General features: G+C 49.0%; 1 protein-coding gene across 1 annotated transcript in view; it reads right to left on the bottom strand.

Annotated features, from left to right (window-relative positions):
- Nucleotides 1-17,118, bottom strand: part of COL6A5 (collagen type VI alpha 5 chain) — a 106,810-nt gene that overhangs the window by 69,162 nt on the left and 20,530 nt on the right. The window contains exons 7-19 of the mRNA XM_062179081.1: nucleotides 13,653-14,228; nucleotides 11,286-11,626; nucleotides 11,101-11,182; nucleotides 10,476-10,618; nucleotides 9,817-9,909; nucleotides 7,530-7,583; nucleotides 5,375-5,446; nucleotides 4,656-4,682; nucleotides 4,502-4,546; nucleotides 4,363-4,416; nucleotides 2,496-2,558; nucleotides 1,788-1,853; nucleotides 1,334-1,387 (exon numbers count right to left, since the gene is read on the bottom strand). Of these exons, the coding sequence (XP_062035065.1) occupies nucleotides 1,334-1,387; nucleotides 1,788-1,853; nucleotides 2,496-2,558; nucleotides 4,363-4,416; nucleotides 4,502-4,546; nucleotides 4,656-4,682; nucleotides 5,375-5,446; nucleotides 7,530-7,583; nucleotides 9,817-9,909; nucleotides 10,476-10,618; nucleotides 11,101-11,182; nucleotides 11,286-11,626; nucleotides 13,653-14,228 (1,670 nt within the window). The remainder of the gene's footprint in view (nucleotides 1-1,333; nucleotides 1,388-1,787; nucleotides 1,854-2,495; nucleotides 2,559-4,362; nucleotides 4,417-4,501; nucleotides 4,547-4,655; nucleotides 4,683-5,374; nucleotides 5,447-7,529; nucleotides 7,584-9,816; nucleotides 9,910-10,475; nucleotides 10,619-11,100; nucleotides 11,183-11,285; nucleotides 11,627-13,652; nucleotides 14,229-17,118) is intronic.

The following is a 17,118-nucleotide window of genomic DNA, read 5'->3' on the forward strand; positions in this document are numbered from 1 at the left end:
TACCTTGGTTAATTCAGGAGAAATGAAGTTACAGAGGAGATGAGCAGGGCTGTGCAGAAGACGAGGAGGGAGGCTCAGAGCCTTGTGCTCTTAGAGAGACAGGGTTGTCCAAAGATTAATTCCCTACCCATCCCTGGCCCCTCCTTCTAGAAAGTTCCTGGCTGATGTGTCAGTCACAAAGTTATTTCGAACTGAAAGTATTTCCTCTTAAACCAATTTATTTCTGAAATTTACAGCACGTAGCTCATCTTGCTGCTGTGTATCTTCCTCTCTATTCCACTTTACTTCTCGGGTATGTAGAAGAAGGCAAAGTCCCAGAAGATTCTACCAGAAGCACTGGGAAGCCCAAGCACAGGCACTTGCATTCCTGGAGGCTAGGACTCAAGATAAACAAAGACAAGAGGAACCAGAACACATTTCCCCTTCATCTGTCCCAGGAAGAAGAGCAATCAGCCAGACTCCTACGTGATGAGAAGATTCCAAGTTAGTCATAAAAAGGAGAGCCAAGAATTTTTAGTCCCTTCCTAAACAAAGCTTAGGGCCAAATCTAAGACTTGTAGATTATTCTCTTTACGGCATCCGCAGCGAGTGTGCGGTAGAAGTTTCTAACACGTGATATATATCGTTCCTGGTACTGTCTCCAGTAGTCAACAAAGGGAAAGGTGATTTCTTGGTTGCTCCTTGGAGAGATGGGGGCAGTCCAATGTCCCTGCGTTTGGCTGTGATGGGCTTGAAATCATGTGTGATGCTAAAAGTTACCCCGGGAGCTGGAGGTTGCCACTGCGTTGGCCCTGATTGCCACTGTTTTGGTCCATTCTGGAAAAATGGACTCATGATTCCTCCTTCCCATTGCAACATGGAAAGAGAGGACTTTTACCCGGTTTGGAGCATTCTACTCAGCTCAAAGACGTCATGCTACGAAGCAGTGCATTTACCAAGTACAAGGCATTAACTCTCTTTAAAGACATTCAAAGCCGCTGGAAGGGGGAAGGAAACGCTGGCTGCATCATTGTGTCCCAGACCCCTGCGAAACCTCCACAGACATGGGGTGACCTCTGGAGACATTTGTGGGTGTCACAAGTGCATAGGGGCGGGGTGGTACTACTGAGGTCCCGTGGACAGAGGCCAGGGTGCTGTCAAACATCTTACAGTGCCTAGGGCAGCCCCTCACGACAGAGTTATTTGTACCAAAATGTCAATAGCACTGAGATCAGGAAATCCTGCCAATTCAGCAGCCTAGATCAGCTGACTGCACAGCAATAAATAGTCTGGATGCCCCTGTGTGCTCTCCAGGGGATGAAGAGGGGAAATTAACATGCAGGGAAACACTTACCTCGCTGCCTCTGGAACTGGGGCTGCCTTGTGTCCCTTTCTGTCCCGTTCTACCCTAGAAATGCAGGAGTTTCCCAAAATCATCAGGCAAAAGATTCTGAACACAACACAAAAGACTCGGCATCAAAACTTCAAACACCATGGAGCTAGCAGGCTACACAGGTCACACTAAACTCATCTGCATGTAACAGTATGGGCTATGCATCCACTAATGAAGAAAGAGATACAGCAGCGTGCATTGCTGTGTGTTTTCCTAAAGGAAATCATTTGCCAGAAAACTTAATCTTTTCACCCATCGAGGGATAAGCCACCGCAGGTGAGCCTTACTTTAACAGGATGCTTTTAAATACAAAGGTATGTGTCTGTTCAGTTACAGAAGGGTCATATATTTTACTGAATTTACATAGCTCAACAATGGGATTAATCAACTCCTGTATGTAAAATAGATCAGTTACTTGGCTTCCTTGTTCTCCTTTGGAGCCCTTTTGTCCTTTGATGTTGCTGGCTTGTCCTGGATTACCCTAGAAGAAGATTTTTAAAGCATTTTAGAACCCAGAAATACCAGCTTTTCTTGTAAAAAAATGATATGATGTTCAGCACGAAGCTGATTTGGGTTAAGGAATGAGAGATGTGAGAAAATCCCCCACGTTTGAAACTCATGGGATTTTTTTATTTAAATGAAAGCAGTAAATTGCAATCCTAAATTTGCAGAAGACTTCGTGAATCCTAAAGTTTAAAGATATGGTGATAAACAATGCACCATGAGTGTTTGCTCCATGCTAATTTCCCCTAAAACGACAACCTCACTGATGCTCTGGTCCAAATATTCTTAGGCACTCACTCAAAGATGTAACACCATTCCCAAGTTACTGAACCTGCAAACAAGGACCCTGTAGATCTGCTAGACTGGAATTCTAATAAAGAAAACTATGGACATTTCCTCCTCAATAAACCTTGAAAGACTCAACGTGCTATAAGCATTCATAAGATGCAACTTCAGTTCCCAGTTCTGAATTTGTAATCTCATCAGGCCAGATGAGGCAGAGTCTTCCCAAAGAAGCCTCCATCAACACCCACCACCCCCACACCCAAGACAAGCAGCAGATGCAAAGGGACAGTGGATAGGCACTGTGGAACAGGTGTGAAACTCAGAGCCAACTTACAGGAGCCCCTGGGAAACCCTTTTCTCCATATGCCCCAGGGGGACCTCTGGAACCTGGGCTGCCCTGAAAAAAAAAAATTAAATGAGCTTCTGAGTGAGTTGGTTGGAGGCCTTCATGTCACCATGAAGTGTCAAGTGCAGTTGCAGTGCGGGTGGGGCAGGGGGCAGAAATCCATCAGCCAAAATGCTGCATACTCTTCTCTCTCTCTTGACCAGGAGCCCTCGGATTTCTTAAGCAGCTCTAAGTGTGGTTTCGAGCACGTGGTCTTAGTTATCGGTAGCAAGGGGCTGAGAACCTGGAAACATCTCCCATGGTCTAGCAGTGCACTGCCCAATAGGACTTTGTGTCGTAAGGAAAATGACCTCTACCCACGCTGTCCAAGACGACAGCGGCTGACCACACAGGAGCACTTGAAAGGGGGCTACGGCAACTGATGAGCAGACTTTTTTATTTTAACTGATTCAGAGCTAAATTGCCACAGCCACACGGTGGCTAGTGGCTGCTGCATTGCATGCCCTGGCCAGTCTAGCACTTCTGACATCTAGAGCTAAATTCCCCATTGTCACCTCACACCTGACTGTCTCCAGTTAAACTTACTCAATCCAAGATCATGTTGGGTACACTGACCAACTCCGCTTGTCCTGCTCTTCTGGTCAGCAGGGTCTCATGTCGCTGAGCCAGGGCTGGGGCGAAGCACGTACTCTGCGAAATCCTGATCCTGAGTGTCTCCTTTGCACCCCGGGGGCCAGCCTGGCCCCACCTCTCTCTGGTCTGTTCTCACTTTTCACTGCTGTTATCTTATCTGAAGACTTCACCACTTCTCACCTCCAAGGAGGACAGCTCGCCTCCCACCCTGGCCTCCAACACCTCGCCCACACACTGAAACGAGGGAGGTTTCTAAACTGCGAATTGAATGGTGATCCTGCTGCTTACAATCTTTCCTCCAGCAGGTCCCCTCTTGCCTGGTGGCTAAAAGGCACCTCCTTCACATGGCTCCCTAGTGCCACCCGATGATCACTTCCTGCCACCTCCTGTCCCTCACCTCCTCCCCCCTGTGTCTAGTGCACCTGCCAGGCAGAACTTGCAGTGTCACCAATGGTTGCTCTTCCCTGGATCTGCAGCTCCTTTCTCCACATCTCTGCCCCACCAATGCCTATTCATCCACAGCTCAAGGATCATCTCCTCCAGGAATATTTCCTGGACACTCCCCGCCACACACACAAGCCCATCCCCAGCCTCTGCCTGGCAGGAGGCCATGTCTGGATTCCCACATAGATGCCTACAATGCGGCCTCAATCACATTCTGTGTAACTGCATGTCTATTGATACAGCTGTGGCCCCCGGGTGGGGGGCAGATCCTTGAGGGGCTGTGTGGGTCACCTCTGATTGGCAGCACAGAACTCAATGCCTGCACAAGGCAGGCACTCAACCACACCTGATACATGAATGGACCAGAACATACAGGTAGAGCTGCCTAGACTCAAGCAGGTAGCTATTAATTGGCATTAAAATCATTTTAAAGAAAAACATATTTCATTGTGATTTATAACACCAAAGCCACCCAAATGAATTTCTCTCTTCCTATTGTCTTTTTTTTTTCCCATCCAACGGATAAGAGCACTCATTTTCAGACTCTGACGAATGTGCCCAAGTAACAGCTTCGCATGCTGGAAATTTTCCAGCTGCCAACTCCTGAACACCACAGGTCAGCCCCTTGCCCATGGTGGCAGGGCGGCCCAGCCTCTGGTTTGTGGTGAGAGACCTTTACCACATGCTGACGTCAGCAGTCCCTTTTATCAGGGACACGTGACAATCAAGAGTGTCTCCATCACCAGTCTCTGCTTCTTGGATGTACTGGAAAAGTTACCTGAGAGCCTGGATCACCTTTCTCTCCTTTTTGTCCAGAAAGTCCACGCATACCCTACAAGAGGACGAGGAAAACAAGATCCCCATTAAAACCCACGCACATCCACAGGTGCCGCAGGGTGCCTCTGCGGTGCTCTTACCTCCTCCCCGTCCAGGCCATCAAGCCCATGGTCACCGTGTTCTCCCTGAGGGACAGCAGGAGACAGCAGTCAGAGAAGGGGGCCTCTGCCGAGCACTTCCCGGGAAACCAATCCCACCAAGAAATCAACCTTGACCGGGGAGAAACAACGGTACCTTTTGTCCAGAGAATCCTTTGGCTCCCTAAAAAAGAGGAAACGTCTCTCACAGGGGTGTCAGAGCCAGGGTGTGTGTGGGCAGGCTGTGGCATGGTAGCAGGCAGGGGCCGGGCCCCAAGCAAATGAGTGTGTATTTCTCTTTTTATTTCTTAATATTTATTTATTTATTTGAAAGGCAGAGTTACATAGAGAGAGGAGAGACACAGAGAGAGAGGTCTTCAATCTGCTGGTTCACTCCCCAATTGGCTGCAATGGCCGGAGCTGCACCAATCCAAAACCAGGAACCAGGAGCTTCCTCCAAGTCTCCCACGTGGGTGCAGGGGCCCAAGGACTTGGGCCATCTTCTCCTGCTTTCCCAGGCCACAGCAGAGGGCTGGATCAGAAGTGGAGCAGCCGAGATTTGAACCAGCACTCATGGGATGCCGGCACTGCAGGCAGCAGCTTTACCCACTATGCCACAGTGCTGGCCCCGAGTGTGTATTTCTGATATCGTGGCCACCTCACATCCACAAAGAAGTTACAGAGGGATTTTAACAGCTGCTCAAAGACTCCTTAAGATGATTAAGAAGCGGGATCAACCGCAGACAAGAAACTAGCAGAAGGAAAGAAAGAGACAGAGAGATAGGGGATGCCCAGGGAAAGAGGATGGGGGAGGGGTGGCAGAGAGAGGGAGGAGGGGTCCAGGCTCTGAAGCCAACATCGCCTAGCAGATCTCACCTTCTGTCCGCGTTCCCCTACACAACCTGCAATCCCTTGGTCTCCTGGGGGTCCAGTCTCCCCTCGTCTTCCCTAAGAAAAGAACAGAAGCGGGTTTCCAAAGTTCTCTTTGCTGGAAGCTGCCGGCAGTTTGCTTTCAGAGTTAAGCTAAGCCCGCAGGCATGCCACGCTTTCCCCAAGCCCACTCTTTCTGCAGCCCCATGCATTTAAATCTATACTCATGCATCTTCTCTGTCAACCTTCAGGGCTTCCTTGCAGATCCAAAGCCACAGAGAACTGCGAGATGAACTTGGCCGCTGCACCCTCTCATCTGACAGTGCAGCTGGAGTTCAGAGGCGGCTTCGCCTTCTAGCCACCCTGCAGCCACTCTGTAGTTCCCATCCACCCTGACATGTGGCCTGGGGCCCTGGTGCTGTGCTGGGAGAAGTCAGCCTTGCTGACAGGGGGAAACAAGCCGGTGGCAAGCTCTGGGGCTGTGTAGAGACGGACACTGGGGATGGCACCGTTGGGAGAAGAACCCATCTCCCAGGATAAGGATCCTCGGAGTCAGGTCACCCAAGTAGGGAAGAGCATTCAAGGTCAACAAAGTGTGCATCTCCCCCCACCTGCTCCAGCCCTGCTTCTCCAAGGAAAGAACACTGGTGAACGCTGGAGTAACTGAGTGACAAGAGAATGGCTCTGTGCCCTTGGAAGCCAGGTCCCCACTCTGTCACCCTTGCATCCCTTGGGTGGGCTCAGGTCTATGCACACAGCGGGTACTCACAATTTGAGCATCAGTAAACAATTGCTTAGCCATGAGCTTAATTCTTGCCTTCCTGCTGAGAGAGGAGGGGAGAAGCAGCGTTCCTTCTCTCTGATTTGCTGCCTGGCCCATGGCTTCAGGAGCTAGGAGGGAGGGCCTGCCCACGGCCTGGACTCTCACTGCCAGGCAGGCGGGCATCACGACCCCCACACTCAGAGCCTGCCTGTGCTGTCTGAGTGGTCTCTGAGATGCTTCTGAGGGTGCAAGGTGAGTGACTGAGAGCATTCCCCTTGGTGCTCACTTTGCAAGCAAGGCCTGCCTTAAGGTCCCAGAGAAATGCATAGACGTTTTTCATACAAGCAAATGGTGAGCCAAGAAGTTAAGTTCCTTGTTTAAGGTCTGATCCAAGAGTCTGTGCTCACTGATGGAGCAAGGACGTAAGCCTCAGCCACTTTAGGTTCTTGTTCCCCCTGCCTTCTTACAAGGGGCCAGTTCTGTCTCACACCCTACCCGACCCCACCCCCTGCATTCTTCCCCAGGTTTGGAAGCCAGGGGGCCAAACCAAAAGAAGAACCAGAATGGAGAAGCTCACCTCTACCTACTGCCCCCCACCCCTAGCCCTAGCCCACTAAGATATAAAAAGGCCCAGCGTGCTGGGGTCTGGTCTCTGCCAAGAGTTTGGTCGGTGAGCATGATGGCAGTTGGTTGACTTCTCTGGCTTTGTTTTCTCTGAATAAATTCGGTCTGGCTGTGAGTTTGTATACTGTCTCATCTCTGTTCTGTGCCTCTTTTCGTAACATGTTGGTGCTCCATGTGAGGAGGCACCAATCTGTGCCTCTTTTCCTAACACTCATTATAACTTGTTGGCCAGAGCAGCAGGTGGCCTTGAGTCTAAGGGATTACAGGTCCAGTGTGGACACTTGCTGGATTTTTCCCATCCCAAATGGAGCTGATTGAGTTTCGGTTTCTCCAAGTTTATTCTCAACATTTGATTGCTGAACCAAAAGGGTTCTGGGTTTAGGGTCAAGCACTGAGATCTCCCCTATCACTGGGGATTGCATTGAGCCACAAAGCCATGCCCTGGGGACACCTTGCCCTCTTCCCTCTCCGTGGAGGGCTGTGTGCTACAGCTCTGGCCCATGGCCATGGTCTACCATGCAGACCCCTAGCAGACAACCTGTTGCACCTGCTAGTGGACTGAAATGAGGAAGCCCAGCTCCCTGCCAGTCCACATATGTCTGAGCCTAATCCCACGTCCCCTGACCCCTAATGTAGAATTAGCAGGTGCTTCATGGTCCAGACTGGGAAAAAGGAAAGCAAGTTTTCCCAACAGATTCAATAAATAAGCAAATAAACAAAACCCCACTTGAATGAAAATGGAGCAGTCATGGGGGAGGGGTCATAGACACTTACAGGGTCTCCATCCTCGCCCCGGTGGCCTCTGCTGCCCTTCAGGCCTGGAGAGCCCTGGGGGGAAAGAGAGGAAGGAACTTCAGCGTGGCCCATCACTCACACTTGAGGTCACAGGCGTTCGGCAGTTGGTGCAGACGGGCAGACTCTGACAACACCTGGAGCAGGCTCCTGTCCCACGCTCCTTGCTGGAGGCCTCTGTAGCAGGCGGCCCTCGCGGTGCCTGTGGGACCTGTCCCACACCAGGCTGCTTCTACAGCTGACGGAGTTGTCGGGGAGACAGCTGTGGCCACCGCATCTCCGTTAGCAGGCTAACCGCTGGCATTTCCAGAAGGAGTGCTTTATTTTCTGTTGCGTTTCTGAGAGCCCAGGCAAGAATGAGCACGTCCAGGGGCGAGGCCGCTTGTGTTACAGTGGCAGACCTCTCTCCCTTGCTACGGTGGTTTAGCCGCTTCGAGCACTGGTAGCGGCAAAGGTTTCACCGGCGTTTGCTTTCCCTGCTCTCTAACCAGGGCCCAGCTGTCTGTTCAGTACAGCCGTGAGGCTGAGCTCTGGAATGTAACTCTCATACCGACCGGAACAAGGCAAGGAGAGAGGAGACCGCAGTAAAGGAAAATCACAACTCCATAAAAAGTCCAATGCAATTTTTCCTCCCACAGGACAAACGACGTAGAACTTGTGAGCAAAAGTATTGTAGTTGATCTTAAAATGCAAACTCCCTTTTATTGTGATATCTAAAACCCATTTGAAAAAGTACATAAAAATGAATAGACTGTGAAGGTAAAGCTTAATCACCATAAGGTGAACCTTATCCAAGAATTTTATAATTACAGGCATCATAGGTAAAGTTTATGAGCCAAGAGGACAGCGACTGGTCCCAGGCACAGTCTACCCTGCCCCAGCCACCCTCCTCCTGCCCCGGGAGTGCACTCCTGACGTCCACGACTACATTGCTGCACCTTTTAAAAATACCTTGCCCTTGGGGCTGGTGCTGTGGTGTAGCAGGTAAAGCCGCCGCCTGCAGTGCTGGCATCCCATATGGGCGCCGGTTTGAGTCCCGGCTGCTCCACCTCCTATCCAGCTCTCTGCTATGGCCTGGGAAAGCAGCAGAAGATGGCCCAAACTCTTGGGCCCTGCACCCACGTGGGAGACCTGGAGGAAGCTCCTGGCTCCTGGCTTCAGATCAGTGCAGCTCCAGCTGTTGTGGCCAACTGGGGAGTGAACCAGCAGATGGAAAACTTCTCTCTCTCTGTCTCTCTGTCTCTCTCTGTCTCTCTCTCTCTCTCTCTCTCTCTCTTTCTCTGTCTCTCCTTCTCTCTGTGTGTAACTCTGACTTTCAAGTAAAATAAATAAATCTTAAAAAAAAAAAAACTTGCCCTTAAATATTCATCCCTAGACACCATAGGTTAGTTCAACCTGTTTTCAAACATTCTCAAAATGAAATCATACCCTAAGTATTCTATGTTTTGCTTTTTTTTTTTAAATTCACAATGTGTTAATAGGGTTTATTCATGTTGTGTGTGTGTCACTGTGGTTCTTTTGCATCAGCACAGAGAATGCCATTGAAAATACCAAGATATATCATCCATCCTATGGTTGTGTAATTAATCTTTCGTAATTTGTTTTTCCACAATGCTACTTACTACTTTTTGGCAGTTCCCCTGAGGAGCTCTCTCCATTATTTTTAACAGCCTTCAAGCTGTCCAAAGCAGCTACAAGAGTGTAAATTGCAAAACCAAGACACAACATCACCAAAAATATATCTTGTATTTTTTCCATTTATTTTGAAAGGTAGAAAGAAAGCAAGAGACAGAGAGAGAAAGAGACAGACAGAACTCCTATCTGCTGGTTCACCTCCTCAATGCCCTCAACAGCTGGGGCGGGGCCAGGCTGAAGCCAGGAGCAAGGAGTTCCACCCCAGTCTCTCACTTGGGTGATGGGAATCCAAGTACTTGGGGTTTCATCTGCTGCCCCCAAGAATACACATTAGCAGGAAGCTATATTGGAAGTGGAGGGGCTAGGACTCAAACCAGGCATTCCAAAATGGGGTGTGGGCATCCCACGAACATCTTAACTGCTGTGCCAAATGCAAACCCATTGTAAAAATTCCCAATAGTTGCATCACAAGTAAACCCTTCTGGATTGGCTCCTACACCTTAAATGTACACGAAATACCCCAAATAACTACATTACTATGGAACAATGGTCGCCATCTCAGACACTGGGTCTCAGTCACAGCCATACCAAATCAAAGCATGTTAGATAAAAGGGTATCACAATGCAATGGCACCTTCAAGGCTTGTCTTCCTCGGGTCCCCTGAGGTCCTGGAACCCCTGGACATTTGCAAAATGTACAGCAGCAAGTCCTCTCTGCAATGTTGCCCTGGGAAAAGACAAAGCTGAGTGAGCAACAATTGTCAGGGCATTTATTGCGTAAAAACCACGTTCATACAAATGATAATCTATCACCTACAAACCGTCTTCTCCCCCCGGGGGAGGTGATGACAAGGAGAGGGGGGCTTTTGGCCCTACCATTGCAGAGAGGACACCAAGCCAGCACCTCTGTTGGCAATGTCCCCTTCCCAAAGGAAATGACCTTTATCTACAGAAAGGGCGCCCGGCACATACATGGCCAGACCAGGCTGGCCTACTGCATGTTGGTTGCTACTGGACAGTTTTCTGTTTTGTGGAATTTCTGTATCATAAATGGTTGGAATTTTCTGTCTGATTAGGGGTTGGCTTGTTTTAAGTTTCTTATGCATTCATTTGGCGGAGTGATAAAGAATGAAAAGACAAATAGGATGTTCTGGTCTTTGAGATCTTACATTCTGAAAACCAGGAATTCACTGACTGGGGCAAACAAAGGCAGCCTTTAGAATCTCCTGTCAGGACTCCAGATTAACTCCCACAGCATTTTGGATGACTGGATTTTTTGGTTCAGCAACTCACCAGGTACTGGGACAGCATTTTGCCCACTTCTGTCATCCCCAAGGTCAGAGGAGTCCTGTAATGAAATCCCTTTCCAAACTCAAAGCTGGAAAACTCGTCATGAACAGTGGTGTTAAGGGACACCACAAGCAGAGCATCAAGTCCTGTTCAGTGCACACAGCAGAGAGAAAACCAAAGGGTCAGGCATGAAAAAGACAGAAGGAGTTATGTTCCTACTCCACGAACAGTATCCGTACCATCAGAAATTAGGATAAAGCAGAGCTCTCAACATCGGGAGAACCCAACCTCAGATTTGCCTCTTCTGTGTTCCAGTCTCAGCTGCATTCCTGACCACACCTGTTCATCCATGCCTTCATTCTCCTATCGATTCCTTCTCTAGTTTGTTTCTCCCATCCAACCTTTCATTAGACAAATATTTGCTTAATGGGGACCCATTATGTTCTAATCATTGTGCCACTGATACAAGACGAAAGGGTCAGACACACTCCTTCTCTTCATAGGGTTCATGGTCAAATGGCACAGTTGGAGAAAAAAATGGCACATGCCGATATCTAGAGTGTTCGAGTAAGACAGAGACTTGCCCAGCGTATTCCAAGCTCCGCACTGCACACGGGCAACACGATACCTGCTTCTCTGAGCCTGTCTGCTTGGTTCTCCAGCACTGGGATGCTCTCACCCTGGAGACCATCAGAAAAGATGAGCAGCACCTGCAGGGACAGGGAAGCAGTGATGAGACCACCGGACACGCAGCTGGGGAAGGAGCTTCACGTGGGAGGGTGTGCGAGGGGACACAGAACAGGGCGCAGATACCTGTCCCCGGGAGGCAGATTTATCCTCAAATGTGTCCCACAGCGACTCCAAGAACTGGGCATTCAGATGAGTCGGGCCTCTGACGGCGACGTGCAGCAAGCTGTCAAACACTGCTGTGCGGTAGATTTGGAACTTGGCAGGGAATTCTCCATCACTGTTCACCTTAAAGGCCACGCTTACCTGCGTCTCTGCACCGGCACCACAGCTCACCCCCTTGATGGAGGTGATGTCCTCTAAGATGCCTGGGAGCTGCGACTCCAGCCGGGGGTGGCCCTGGAACAAAGGCTGCCCCTGCAGGTGAGTGGAGATGTCGAATCCAACCACTACGTCCACAAAGCAATCTGGAGACCAAGGGAAATGAGGTCGGATTCGTGAGCAAACAGGACTAAGGAAGGGCAGGCAGCGCAGGGAAAGGAGAGCTCTCGTGCCACACTGCCTGGTACCCAGAGCTTTAAGAAGGGAGATGCTGGGCCAGTGCTGTGGCACGGCAGGTAAAGCCGCCGCCTGCAGTACTGGTGTCCTCTATGGGCACTAGCTGCAGACCTGGCTGCTCCATTTCTAATCCATCTCCCTGCTAATGTGCCAGGAAAGCAGCCAAAGATGGCCCAAGTGCTTGGGCCCCACTACCCATGCAGGAGAGCCAGAAGAAACTGTTGGCTCCTGGCTTTAGCCTGGTTCAGGCCTGGCCATCGCAGCCAATTAGGGAGTGAACCAGCACATGGAAGATACTTCTCTCTGTCTCTGTCTCTGTCTCTATCTCTGTCTTTCAAATAAATAAATAAATCTTTAAAAAATGAATATGTTGCCTGCTCTCCCAACAGCATATTTTAGGTATTACAGGTTCCAACAGCTGTTTGAAGTTTAAACCACAGAACAGTCTCTCAGTGGTTCTTTGTGTTTCCAGGTACACAAGTGTGTACAGTGTTCTTCTTTGAATGCTGACATGTTCAGATTCATATCATTGTAACAACCTGAAGATGGGGCTGCCTTTAGAGAGTATTTAATTTCCAGAGCTCACGAATGGCAATGGCTGCAAAGGCTCAGGGGGTGGTGCACATGGGTCAAGTGGCAGGCACTGAGGATGTGACCTGTGGCACAGACCCTCATCCTGGGACCTGTTGACTGATCAGCTCCCACCAGGAGCAGCCACGTGGAACATGGGACCCAGTACTGTCGGATCTTCTGCCATTTCAAAGAGGAGCCTGAAATCTGGATTTTTAAGATGTAAAATCTCCAGTTTTTTAAATGTAAACTTTGTCAACTAATTGAGCAGGCAGTCAACACTGGCTAGGACAAGTTGCACGTGCAGCTGTTCACCTTGACCCCAGGCAGGTGCTCGTTTTGCAGACAAGGAGACAGGGATGCACGTTGCTGTCACTGCTGAGCCAGGGTTAGAACTCTGGCTTTCTGCCTCCAGGCCCAGGGCTCTTCCCACCTCCGCTGCTGCACCCTAACGGGACAGTAAGAGACCTGGAAAGTGTGCAAAGGCTAACAGAGTCTGTGACGGAAGAGGCTTCAACCACAGCAACTCTGGAAGCAGAAGCACTTGGGATTTTCTGCACGTCGTCATCCACTGTTGCCTCCTGACATGCCACCCCCACCCTCCAACGTCCAGCCACAGAGGGACAGCTATGCCCAGCTGGCACCGACTGGTGACATCCCACACGATGGAGGTGGTCATCCCTGCACCCCCTGCCTGGCTGGCCCTGCCACATCACCACTCACCTCTGGATTAAAAAACCCAAGTCTCTACTATGTCATGATGATGTGATGGTCATCATTCAAAGAAGAAAATACATTCTCCTCCTCCCCCTACCCCAACACACACACAAACAGCAAGGGCCTTCCAAGACAGCTTAGCAAAGTTCAAATACTGAAACTTCCAGCCAACACAGATTTCTTCTACTTACTTCCTAAAGGATGCACAGCACTGTCCCAGAAGTAGAAGACAGAAATAGGTTGCTAAGGGTCAGGTGCTACAGGGGGCATGAAGCTTAGGTTGTACTGAGGGGACAGGGCTCATCAGAGGACACAGCCCAGGGTCCCTTAGTCTCGGCACATCTCTCCTCATCTCTGTGAGATGCCAACCGACCCCACAACTTCTGGGAAGCAGAAGAGAGCTCTCTATCCAGCGGACACTATTCCAAAGATATAAGAGGTCTTTAAAAAGTTCATGGAAAACATGTATTAGGAAAAAACTATGGGATGGATTTCAAAAATTGTTCTGTACAATAATACAATAAACTCACTTTGGAATCCCATTTCCCCATGAACTCTGTGAAGTCCCCCTGTGCATTCTGTTGGAGCTGGCCCACCAGCCCCCCTTGGGTGATGGAGAAATGGGAGGTTGAGATAAGGAGCACTCACTGGTTTTCCCACAGCTCTGGCAGATCTCACGGACCATTCTCTTTTGCACGTCCACATCCCTCAGTTTATTAAAGTTGTGAAGAGTGAGTATTTTCTCTGGGTTGCCTGTAATGGGCAGAAGCCGCTCCTTATGCACGTCTCCTATGCCCAACACCAGGACACAAATTCCAAGGCGCTTCAGGGTTTTCACGGCATCTGCCACATCGTAGCGAGGGTCCCCAGAAATGATGACTACCAAAGTCTGGGGGACGCCAGCGTTTCCTCTCCCACCGGCGCTTGGGTCAAACATGTCGCTCACGTGCTTGAGGGCAAAGTCGACTCGCGGGAGCCCTTTGCTCTTGGCAGCAGCCTGAATTTGGGTCTTCCACTGGCTTTCCGTCAGAGAGCTTTCCAACTCAATAATTTTCTGATAGCGGCTCCCGAATTGAGCCATTCCGATCTTCATTTTCCGAGACTGAATGTCAAAATTATCAATTAGGTCTGACAAGAAGGTTGCCATGGTAACAAACTCTGAGTCAGAGACCATATCAGAGCCGTCACAGAGGAAAACCACATCAGCTTCATGAAGATTACAAACTGCAATGGTGAAAAAGAAGGAATGATTTTTCGCCACAAATGGTCCTGAATTTTTCCTGAAATCAAATACTTAAATTGCTTTATTAACTACATAAATTACTCTGAATTAGTAGCAAATTGATAGGAGTTAGACAAAGAGAGAATCAATGGTTAGCCATCAAAAAGAGAAGGGAAATGGCGCAAGGGGAAATGATTAGATGTTTGCAGATCTTAATCATTTACAGGATTTGTTGGAGAATATATCACACTGAAAGCTACTCAAAGAAGGTAGGAAGCTTGCAGCCATTTGGGGAGTGAAATAGCTGGTGGAAAATTCTTTCTCTCTCTCTTTTTGTAACTCTGCCTTTCAAATAAGTGAAATAAATCTAAAAAAAAAAAAAAGAAATAGAATTCAGAAGTCAAGTAACCTTCTCAAGAACATACGCCAGCACTGTGGCATAGCAGGTAAAGCCACCGCCTGCACTGCTACATCCCATATCGGTGCCGGTTTGTGTCCCGGCTGCTCCATTTCTGATCCAGCTGCCTGCTACGGCCTGGGAAAGCAGTAGAAGATGGTCCAAGTCCTTGGGCCACTGCACCTTTGTAGGAGACCTGGAAGAAGCTCCAGGCTCCTGGCTTCCTGATTGGCTCAGCTCCAGCCATTTCGGCCATTTGGGGAGTGAACCAGCGGATGGAAGACTCTGCCTTTGCCTTCACCTCTCTGTACCTCTTCCTTACAAATCTTTTTAAAAAAGAAAAAGAATATACAAGAGTGGGACTCTTTTTCTCTGGATCTCTTGATTTTTTTACCCTAAAATCCGGCACTTCTTACCCTGAATTAAAAAACAAACAAAAAACTAGGAGCTGGAACTGTGGTACCATTTTCCCATATGGGCACTGGTTCAAGTCCTGGCTGCTCTACTCCAATCCAGCTCCCTGCTAACGGCCTGGGAAAGCAGCAGAAGATGGTCCAAGTGCTTGGGCCCATGCACCCATGTGGGAGACCTGGAGAAAGCTCCTGGATCCTGGCTTCAGATCAGCCCAGCTCTGGCCATTGTGGCCTTTTGGGAAGTGAACTAGCAGGTAGCAGAAATCACTCTCTGTGCCCTTTTCCACCCTGTAACTCTGCCTTTCAAATAAATAAATAAACCTTTATATATATATATATATATATATATATTAGATATTAAAACTTCATGGGACAAATGCTGGTGAATAATAACCAGAGCATGGAGTCATCTTTCTGAAGTCTAATGTGAAATGTTCCAAACCCACGAGATGGCTTCCTACACTCAACTCTAACCAAACCCAATGGTCCGGGGAAGGGCCACACTAAAGGGATTACTAAAGCAAAGTCCCTGAGACCATGGCTTGCCCACGGCCACACAATTCTTTGTAAGTGTAGCGTGGTAGACACAGAAGTGGCTGCACAGACAGACCTTCAAGCGAGGGCTTCCTGCCCAGCTTTGGGAGTAGTCAACAGACAACCTCCAGCTGTCGGCTCCTGTGGGGTCTGCCCCACTGCAGAGGGAAGCCATCCTGAGGGTCGTACCCTTCCCAGAGCAGCCCACATCCAGGGACTATGTATAAGGGGGGCCAAGCAAGAATCCCCTCCTTACTTATCCCCAGCCATTTTAGTCTAATGCTGGCTAACTCTAATAGGCAGTACTTGGTTCTGATCGCTCAGCTGAGTTTGAAGCTCTGGTTAACAAGCATCACCATTTGCCCACTTCTGCCCATCCAGTTCTCCTCCTTTATTTCACAGGTGTGGATCCCTAATAAATACCCACAACCCAAACTGCATCTCAGGATCTCTGTCCAAAACGTAGGCATGGGAGTTGAGAATAAAGCAACCTCCATAATGTCATCTTAGTTATAGATTAGATTTAGATTAGATTAGTAATGATTAGATTTAGTGGGGGCCCAGTGAAAAACAAAACACCAAGCAGCTCACAGTCACACATTCTAAGTAGTAAGGGTGAGAAAACAGCTATTACATTTAAATGGTACCACCAGGAGAAACAGAAGGTGACAAAGCTAGGGGACACAATAGGGCTCTAGGGTTAAGTATTGAGTCGGGAAAGTGGCAGATGATGGCTGAAATGTGACAGACAAGCTGAATGTAGGTATGTGGAGTAGGAGGACACAGTGTTCCTGGTGCACTAAGACATCGAGGAATTTCATGATGACTACGGGGCAAACTGTGAAGAGAAGGTGAGATGGGCAAAGTTGGAGAGGTGGACAGAGGCTAGGTGGAGCTCAGAAGTTTAGAAATCACCCCAAAGGCAGTCAGCAACTTATAAAACTGCAAGTAGATGAGTGGCATAGTCCAGTGTTGAGAATGGATGGGATGGTGGTAGGACAGGTGGCTAGGAGACCAGATTGAGGATGGGAGTCCAGGCACAAGGTCCTGCTGCCCCAGGAAACAACATTCTTCCTTAAAAATGATAGCATCAATCAATATTGAAGCCAAACAGATGAATCTATTGCTTATTTAAGTGAAGCTAAGGAGATCAGGCATCATATCACCCAGCAAGGTGAATGCTGACCTGAGACAGAATCTGGGGTAAGACTTGTGTGGGACTGGACAGGTCACAGAGATAGATATGAGTGTATGTGAGTCTCAGAAACATGACTGTAGTTGAACACAGAACTGGAGAGACAGGAGGGAAGCAAGATGGGTCAGACCTTCCGAGGAGGCCCCACAGCCCTCCCTAGATGACTTGCCAGTCTCAACTGCCTTTGAGACCTGCAGCAAATCCCATCCCATCTTCATGCAGATGTGATGCCGCCAATCTACTCACCCCAGAGGTAGCTCGTGTCTTCAGCTTCATCCCCTTCCCTCCCTGTTTCTAGTAGTGAGTCTCGATTTCCCAGATTCGACTCCCACAGCCCTCCCTTGACACAAGTG

Source organism: Lepus europaeus, chromosome 2, assembly GCF_033115175.1.
Source record: "Lepus europaeus isolate LE1 chromosome 2, mLepTim1.pri, whole genome shotgun sequence".
Lineage (NCBI taxonomy): Eukaryota > Metazoa > Chordata > Mammalia > Lagomorpha > Leporidae > Lepus > Lepus europaeus.